This window comes from Heterodontus francisci, chromosome 7 (assembly GCF_036365525.1).
Source record: "Heterodontus francisci isolate sHetFra1 chromosome 7, sHetFra1.hap1, whole genome shotgun sequence".
Lineage (NCBI taxonomy): Eukaryota > Metazoa > Chordata > Chondrichthyes > Heterodontiformes > Heterodontidae > Heterodontus > Heterodontus francisci.
Window position 1 is genome coordinate 131383267 of NC_090377.1, and position 9476 is coordinate 131392742.

Sequence of the window (9476 nt, forward strand, 5' to 3'; positions counted from 1 at the left end):
GTGAAGAACAGTCAAAGTTTGGGGCCGCAAGGAGGAAGCAGTTGAGGATTGGGGGCTCGGAGGAAGCAGTCGCGGATTGGGGGCTCAGGGTAGAAGCAGTTGAAGATTGGGGGCTCAGGGAGGAAGCAATCAAAGATTGGGGGCTCGTAGGAAGCCGTTGAAGATCGGGGGTTCAGAGGAAACAGTTGTAGATTGTGGGATTGGAGGAAGCAGTCGAAGCTTGGGGTCTCAGGGAGGAAGCAATCAAAGACTGAGGGCTCGGAGGAAGCTGTTGTAGATCGGGGTCTCAGAGGAAGCAGTTGAAGATTGTGGGATTGGAGGCAGCAGTCGAAGATTGGGGGCTCAGGGAGGAAGCAGGCAAAGATTGGGGGCTCGGAGGAAGCAGTTGAAGAGTGTGTGATTGGAGGAAGCAGTCGAAGCTTGGGGGCTCAGGGAGGAAGCAGGCAAAGATTTGGGCCACAGGGAGGAAGCAGTTGAAGATTGGGGGCTTGGAGGAAAGAGTTGAAGTTTGGGTGCTCGGGGGAAGCAGTTGAAGAATAGGGGCTCAGGGAAGAAGCAGTCACAGATTGGGGGCTCAGGGTAGAAGCAGTTGAAGAATACAGGCTCAGGGAAGAAGCAGTCGAAGATTGGGGGCACAGAGGAAGCAGTCGAAGATTGGGGGCTCGGAGGACGCAGTTGAAGATCGGGGGCTCAGGGAGGAAGCAGTCGAAGATTGGGGCTCAGAGGAAGCAGTCGAAGATTGGGGGCTCGGAGGAAGCAGTTGAAGATTGGGGTCTCAGTGAAGAACAGTCAAAGTTTGGGGCCGCAAGGAGGAAGCAGTTGAGGATTGGGGGCTCGGAGGAAGCAGTCGCGGATTGGGGGCTCAGGGTAGAAGCAGTTGAAGATTGGGGGCTCAGGGAGGAAGCAATCAAAGATTGGGGGCTCGTAGGAAGCCGTTGAAGATCGGGGGTTCAGAGGAAGCAGTTGTAGATTGTGGGATTGGAGGAAGCAGTCGAAGCTTGGGGTCTCAGGGAGGAAGCAATCAAAGACTGAGGGCTCGGAGGAAGCTGTTGTAGATCGGGGTCTCAGAGGAAGCAGTTGAAGATTGTGGGATTGGAGGCAGCAGTCGAAGCTTGGGGTTTCAGGGAGGAAGCGGGCAAAGATTTGGGCCTCAGGGAGGAAGCAGTCGAAGATTGGGGGCTCAGGGAGGAAGCAGGCAAAGATTGGGGGCTCGGAGGAAGCAGTTGAAGAGTGTGTGATTGGAGGAAGCAGTCGAAGCTTGGGGGCTCAGGGAGGAAGCAGGCAAAGATTTGGGCCACAGGGAGGAAGCAGTTGAAGATTGGGGGCTTGGAGGAAAGAGTTGAAGTTTGGGTGCTCGGGGGAAGCAGTTGAAGAATAGGGGCTCAGGGAAGAAGCAGTCACAGATTGGGGGCTCAGGGTAGAAGCAGTTGAAGAATACGGGCTCAGGGAAGAAGCAGTCGAAGATTGGGGGCTCAGAGGAAGCAGTCGAAGATTGGGGGCTCGGAGGACGCAGTTGAAGATCGGGGGCTCAGGGAGGAAGCAGTCGAAGATTGGGGGCTCAGAGGATGCAGTTGAAGATTGGGGGCTCAGGGAGGAAGCAGTCAAAGATTTGGGACTCAGGGAGGAAGCAGTCGAAGATTGGGGGCTCGGAGGAAGCCGTCGAAGATTTGGGACTCAGGGAGGAAGCAGTTGAAGATTGGGCACTCAGGGAGGAAGCAGTTGAAGTTTGGGCACTCAGGGAGGAAGCAGTCGAAGATTTGGGGCTCGGAGGAAGCAGTTGAAGATTGGGGGCTCGAAGGAAGCAGTCGAAGATTGGGGGCTCGGAGGAAGCAGTTGAAGATTGGGGGCTCGGAGGAAGCAGTTGAAGTTTGGGCACTCAGGGAGGAAGCAGTCGAAGATTGGGGGCTCAGGGAGGAAGCAGTTGAAGATTGGGGGCTCGGAGGAAGCAGTCGAAGATTGGGGGCTCGGAGGAAGCAGTTGAAGTTTGGGCACTCAGGGAGGAAGCAGTCGAAGATCTGGGGCTCGGAGGAAGCAGTTGAAGATTGGGGGCTCGAAGGAAGCAGTCGAAGATTGGGGGCTCGGAGGAAGCAGTTGAAGTTTGGGCACTCAGGGAGGAAGCAGTCGAAGATTGGGGATCTGGGAGGAAGCAGTTAAAGATTGGTGGCTCGGAGGAAGCAGTCGAAGATTTGGGGCTCGGAGGAATCAGTTGAAGATTGGGGGCTCGAAGGAAGCAGTCGAAGATTTGGGGCTCGGAGGAATCAGTTGAAGATTGGGGGCTCGAAGGAAGCAGTCGAAGATTGGGGGCTCGGAGGAAGCAGTCGAAGATTGGGGGCTCGAAGGAAGCAGTTGAAGATTGGGCACTCAGGGAGGAAGCAGTCGAAGATTGGGGCTCTGGGAGGAAGCAGTTAAAGATTGGTGGCTCGGAGGAAGCAGTTGTAGATTGGGGGCTCGAAGGAAGCAGTTGTAGATTGGGGGCTCGAAGGAAGCAGTTGAAGATTGGGGGCTCGGAGGAAGCAGTTAAAGATTAGTGGCTCGGAGGAAGCAGTTGAAGATTGGGGGCTCGAAGGAAGCAGTTGAAGATTGGGGGCTCGAAGGAAGCAGTTGAAGATTGGGGGCTCGGAGGAAGCAGTTGAAGATTGGGGGCTCGGAGGAAGCAGTTGAAGATTAGTGGCTCGGAGGAAGCAGTTGAAGATTGGGGGCTCGAAGGAAGCAGTTGAAGATTGGGGGCTCGAAGGAAGCAGTTGAAGATTGGGGGCTCGGAGGAAGCAGTTGAAGATTGGGGACTCGGAAGAAGCAGTTGAAGATTGGGGGCTCGTAGGAAGCAGTTGAAGTTTGGGCACTCAGGGAGGAAGCAGTCGAAGATTGGGGCTCTGGGAGGAAGCAGTTAAAGATTTGGGGCTCGGAGGAATCAGTTGAAGATTGGGGGCTCGAAGGAAGCAGTCGAAGATTGGGGGCTCGGAGGAAGCAGTCGAAGATTGGGGGCTCGAAGGAAGCAGTTGAAGATTGGGCACTCAGGGAGGAAGCAGTCGAAGATTGGGGCTCTGGGAGGAAGCAGTTAAAGATTGGTGGCTCGGAGGAAGCAGTTGTAGATTGGGGGCTCGAAGGAAGCAGTTGTAGATTGGGGGCTCGAAGGAAGCAGTTGAAGATTGGGGGCTCGGAGGAAGCAGTTAAAGATTAGTGGCTCGGAGGAAGCAGTTGAAGATTGGGGGCTCGAAGGAAGCAGTTGAAGATTGGGGGCTCGAAGGAAGCAGTTGAAGATTGGGGGCTCGGAGGAAGCAGTTGAAGATTGGGGGCTCGGAGGAAGCAGTTGAAGATTAGTGGCTCGGAGGAAGCAGTTGAAGATTGGGGGCTCGAAGGAAGCAGTTGAAGATTGGGGGCTCGAAGGAAGCAGTTGAAGATTGGGGGCTCGGAGGAAGCAGTTGAAGATTGGGGACTCGGAAGAAGCAGTTGAAGATTGGGGGCTCGTAGGAAGCAGTTGAAGTTTGGGCACTCAGGGAGGAAGCAGTCGAAGATTGGGGCTCTGGGAGGAAGCAGTTAAAGATTAGTGGCTCGGAGGAAGCAGTTGAAGATTGGGGACTCGAAGGAAGCAGTTGAAGATTGGGGACTCGGAAGAAGCAGTCGAAGATTTGGGGCTCGGAGGAAGCAGTCGAAGATTTGGGACTCGGAGGTAGCAGTTAAAGATTAGTGGCTCGGAGGAAGCAGTTGAAGATTGGGGGCTCGGAGGAATCAGTCGAAGATTGTGTGCCCGGATGAAGCAGTTGAAGATTGGGGGCTCGCAGGAAGCAGTCGAAGATTTGGGGCTCAAGGAGGAAGCAGTTGAAGATTGGGGACTCGGAGGAAGCAGTTGAAGATTGGGGTCTCGGAAGAAGCAGTTGAAGATTGGGGGCTCGGAGGAAGCAGTTGAAGTTTGGGCACTCAGGGAGGAAGCAGTCGAAGATTGGGGCTCTGGGAGGAAGCAGTTAAAGATTAGTGGCTCGGAGGAAGCAGTTGAAGATTGGGGACTCGAAGGAAGCAGTTGAAGATTGGGGACTCGGAAGAAGCAGTTGAAGATTGGGGACTCGGAAGAAGCAGTCGAAGATGTGGGGCTCGGAGGAAGCAGTCGAAGATTTGGGGCTCAAGGAGGAAGCAGTTGAAGATTGGGGACTCGGAGGAAGCAGTTGAAGATTGGGGACTCGGAGGAAGCAGTTGAAGATTGGGGACTCGGAAGAAGCAGTTGAAGATTGGGGGCTCGGAGGAAGCAGTTGAAGTTTGGGCACTCAGGGAGGAAGCAGTCGAAGATTGGGGCTCTGGGAGGAAGCAGTTAAAGATTAGTGGCTCGGAGGAAGCAGTTGAAGATTGGGGACTCGAAGGAAGCAGTTGAAGATTGGGGACTCGGAAGAAGCAGTCGAAGATGTGGGGCTCGGAGGAAGCAGTCGAAGATTTGGGACTCGGAGGTAGCAGTTAAAGATTAGTGGCTCGGAGGAAGCAGTTGAAGATTGGGGGCTCGGAGGAATCAGTCGAAGATTGTGTGCCCGGATGAAGCAGTTGAAGATTGGGGGCTCGGAGGAAGCAGTCAAAGATTTGGGGCTCAAGGAGGAAGCAGTTGAAGATTGGGGGCTCAGGGAGGAAGCAGTCGAAGAATTGGGGGCTCAGGGAGGAAGCAGTCATAGGTCAGGCTGCTGTAGCAGAGAACAGTCGAAATTGGGGGGCCAGGGAGGAAACAGTTAAAGGTCAGTGACTGAAAGAGTTGAAAGTCGAAGGTTGGGGGCTCAAGGAAGAGACAGTTAGGACTGAGATGAGGAGGAATTTCTTCAATCAGAGAGTGGTGAACCTGTGGCATTTTCCACTCCAGATGGCTGTGGAGGCTCAGTCATTGAGTATGTTCATGACAGAGTTTGATCGATTTCTAGATATTAAAGATATCAAGGGATATGGGGATAGTGCGGGAAAATGGCATTGAGGTAGAAGATCAGCCATAACCTAGTTGAATAGCAGAGCAGGCTCGAGATGCTGAATGGCCTGCTCCTGCTCCTGTTTCCTATGTTCATAATGGAGACAAATTTGAAAGGGAGGGGGAAATAGTACTTGAGGAGAGGGTACCATTTACACACCAGCTAATATAGAGATCAGGAAGGTAGGTCAGGTAGTTAGTATTTTAATGGAAATTAGGTCATGAGAGCAGGAGATGAGTGTCAAAGAATAAGCTTGCAGAGGGCATGAGGGGAGATAGAAGAGAAACTAGGCAGATATGTGTGTTCAGGTCTATGTGGTGGGGGTGGGTGGAGTTTGGCTTGGTGGGCTGGGGGGAGGGAGGAAAGCAGCAGAGGCAGCTGAATGGATGGTCTTAATCTTAGTGGCAAAGAAATCCATGAGCTTCTTGCATTTGTTGGAGGTGAGGGTGAAGGAGCAGGGAAAGGGGTTTCAGGAGATAGTTGATAGTGAAGAAAAGAAGACCAGTTATCTTTGCATTTCAGCATGACTCTAGAATAGTGAACAGTTTTGGCAAAGGAAGCAGGGCACGATAGTTGTTTATGTGGTCCAGCCAGATCAGGCGTTGAATGGCTAAACCACTAAACCAGCTGTCCACCATAAATGTTCAAGTCTATGTCACTTGAACTTAAGGGAACAACCAGAGTGGGAGAGAGTAAAGGTTTTACTGGAGACAAGGTGAGGGAATGGTTGAGCAGATCCTTAACTGCAGAAGTGTGGAGAGCCAAAGACTTTTTTTTATTCTTTCATGGGATGTGGGCACCAATGGCAAGGCCATAATTTGTTCCTACTTCTCCCTGTTTGTCCTTTAACTGAGTAGCTTGCTAAGGCCATTTCAGAGGGTAGTTAAGAGTCAACCACATTGCTATGTGTCTGGAGTCATATGTAGGCAGACGTCCTTCCCTAAAGGATATTAGTGAACCAGATGGGTTTTTATGACAATCAATGATATTTTCATGGCACCATTACTGAGACTAGCTTTCAGTTCCAGATTTTAAAAAATTAATTAATTGAATTTAAATTCTATTAGCTGTCATGGTAGGATTTGAACCCAAGTCCCCAGAGCATTGTCCTGGGCCTCTGGATTACTAGTCCAGTGATATTAACACTACACTACTGTCTCCCTTCTGGACAGCTGAGAATTGGAAAATGCTGTTGTAATTACACCACATGGTACACTTGCCAGGTGTGTGCCGGTTTCATGTATTTTTCCATGCAGTCAGTTATTTTTAAGTACATAACCACATCACGCAAATAAACACCTCTCTATATTTCCCCTGCTAGTTTCTCATTCTCTATCCAGTTTCTCTCTCGGTTTTATCTTTGACTCTGGTTTCTTTCTCAGTCACTCTCTTTTTCTGTACTTCTTTCTCAGTCTCACTTTCTGTCTGTCATGCTCTTTTTGTTTTTGTCATGCACTCTCTGTGTCTGGCATCTTGTCTCTTTATTTCTGTAATAAAAACAAGAAATGCTGGAATCACTCAGCAGGTCTGGCAGCATCTGTGGAAAGAGAAGCAGAGTTAACGTTTCAGGTCAGTGACCCTTCTTCGGAACTTTATTTCTGTCTCTTTTTCCCCATTTCTTTCTCCCCATCTCTCCTCTCTCTGTTGCTTTCTGTCATAGTTTCCCTCTCTGTCTCTTTCTCTCATCATATTTAGTTGTTTTCTCTCTACTACTGTCTATCAAATTCTGTCTCTTTGCTACTGTCTCTATCTCATTCTGTCTCTCTCTGCCACTGGAATTGTTCTTTCCCACGCTGCTAGGAGTAAATGAAGAGAGCTTCCTGTTATCTGACACAGTGTTGCTACCACTGTGTGGGTTCAGCATAAGGAGCCCTTTGCCCACAGGACAGCCAACTATCTGCAGTGCCGACATCTGGAGAGGTGGGCACAGAGGGACAGAAGCAAAACAACAGCATTAGCTTGAACAGCTATTTTCATTATGCTGTAAACTCAGTGCCTAACATTCCCAGTGTATGAGCGGAGTGGAGTGGTGAACGTGACAGATTGGAGGAGGCTGAGAGGGAAATGGGAGCCTTGTCGTCAGTACTTCCTCTGCAGATACAATTTCCAACCTTCTCCCCACCAACCGCCACAAACCACTTCCTATTACACATAACCATATAAATAATGGGCTCTGCAGTCATCAATGCTATTTAAAATAATCATAGCGCAAGATCCAGATCATCGAACTCATGGAGTGTCTCCGGAACCTGCTAGTGTTTTTTCTTTGGATGCACACAACTTGGAAACTGGATGGTAAGAACACACTTTCTGTATGGTTTTCTTTAAGGGAATATTTGTAGCCCCAGACCTTTCCTCAAAAATTTTTATATCTGTAATTCTCTTGTAAAAACCTTGATGGGACCCCCAGCCATACCTCGCTGACCCCAACAATGCATCAAGTCCTGGATCTATGCTGGATTCGCTATTTGAGCTCGGGAGGAGTGAGGAAGAAACAATTGAGCCTCTGGGCCTATAAGCTGGAAAGAGCCAGGGCTGCTGCTTCGGATGGCTTTCCAGTGTGTCCTCATTTGGAAATGTGTGTGCATTGGCTTTGGATAAAGAGAGGAGAGAGGCCGTATATGATGAATCGGAGTCTATACATTGTAAATGGAATACTGGAAACCTGCAGCAATTAAAACAAAAAGGGGCTTGCATTTATACAGCACCTTTCACGTCCTCAGGATGACTCAAAAGCATATCACAGCCAGTTAAGTACTTTTGAAGGACATTTGTTGCTAGGTGTGCACAGCAAGGTTCCACAAAGATCAATGAGATAAATGACCAAACAATCTGTTTTAGATTCTAATTGAGGACTAAATATTGGCCAGGACACCAGGGAGAACTCTCCTGCTCTCCTTTGAATAGTGCCATAGGATCTTTTACATCCAGTTTGGAGGGCAGCCGGGGCTTCAGTCTAATGTCTCATCCAGAAATAAACAACATAATAGCATCCAAAACAAAGTACTGTCAATCATTTGTATAGGGTGGATTTGGTGAAATAACTTCCATTTGTGAGTGAGTCAAGGATAGACTTGCTAGCAAAGTCCATGGGGTAAGAGGGACATTGGCAGCATGGATACAGTGTTGGCTGAGTGGCAGGAAACAGTAATGGTGAACAGTCATTTATCCGACTGGAGGAAGGTATGCAGTGGAGTTCCTCAGGAGTCAGTACAGTGGTGCAGTGGTTAGCACCGCAGCCTCACAGCTCCAGTGACCCGGGTTCAATTCTGGGTACTGCCTGTGTGGAGTTTGCAAGTTCTCCCTGTGTTTGCGTGGGTTTCCTCCGGATGCTCCAGTTTCCTCCCACATGTCAAAGACTTGCAGGTTGATAGGTAAATTGGCCATTAGCAATTGCCCCTAGTGCAGGTAGGTGGTAGGGAAATATAGGGACAGGTGGGGATGTGGTAGGAATATGGGATTAGTGTAGGGTTAGTATAAATGGGTGGTTGATGGTTGGCACAGACTCGGTGGGCCGAAGGGCCTGTTTCAGTGCTGTATCTCTAAACTAAACTAAACCACTGCTTTTCTTGATATTTATTAATGACTTAGACTTGGATGTACAGGGCACAATTTCAAAATTTGTAAATGACATAAAACTTGGAAGTATAGTGAACTGTGAGGTAGATAGTGATAGACGTAAAGAGGACATAGACTGGAATGAGCAGAAACTGGGCAGGTGAATTTTAATACACAGAAATGCAAAGTGATAAATTTTGGTGGGAAGAACGTGGAAAGGTAATATAAATTAAATGGCGCAAATGGCAGAGTGGATTAAGAAAGTGATTAAAAAGGCATATGGGATCCTGGGCTTTAGAAATCAAGGCATAGAGAACAAAAGAAAGGAGATTATGATTAACATATATAAAGCACTGGTTCGACCTCAACTGGAGTATTGTATCAATTCTGGGCACCAGACTTTATGAAGGATATGAAGACTTTAGAGAGGGTGCAGAAAAGATTTACAAGAATGGTTCCAGGGATGAGGGACTTCAGTTATGTGGATAGATTGGAGAAGCTGGGATTATTCTCCTTAAAGAAGAGAAGATTGAGAGGAGATTTGATAGAGGTGTTCAAAATCATGAGGGGTCTGGACAGAGTAAATAGGAAGAAAAAGTTCCCATTGGCAGAAGTATCAACAACCAGATGACACCAATTTAAAGTAATTGGTAACAGAACCAAAGGCGACATATAAAGCCTGGCTACCGGACCTGAACCTGACTAGACCTGACTACATGTGTCAGGTTGAAATTCCGAGTCCAGCATTCGGGCTTGGGTCGGGTTGGGCTGGAAACTGCTTCCGGGAAGTCATGGGATCAGGCTTACCCATGATTCCCCACAGCTCCAGCTGCAAGAATAGCCTGCGGCCAGAGCGGATGAAAGGTATTCGTGTCGGGTTGGTTCGGGCGCAAAAAAAAAAATTAAAGAGCTTGGGCTGGGCTCGGGTCGGGTTTGGGTTGGCTGTGGTCGGGTCGGGCCCGGGTCGAGTTTTAATTTTATACCCGA

General features: G+C 49.2%; 1 protein-coding gene across 1 annotated transcript in view; it reads left to right on the forward strand.

Moving 5' to 3' along the window:
• The first annotated feature begins 6729 nt into the window (after positions 1-6729).
• LOC137372322 (T-cell-specific surface glycoprotein CD28 homolog) overlaps positions 6730-9476 on the forward strand; it is a 51245-nt gene continuing 48498 nt past the window's right edge. The window contains exon 1 of the mRNA XM_068036161.1: positions 6730-7226. Within this exon, the coding sequence (XP_067892262.1) occupies positions 7163-7226 (64 nt within the window). The 5' untranslated portion in view covers positions 6730-7162. The remainder of the gene's footprint in view (positions 7227-9476) is intronic.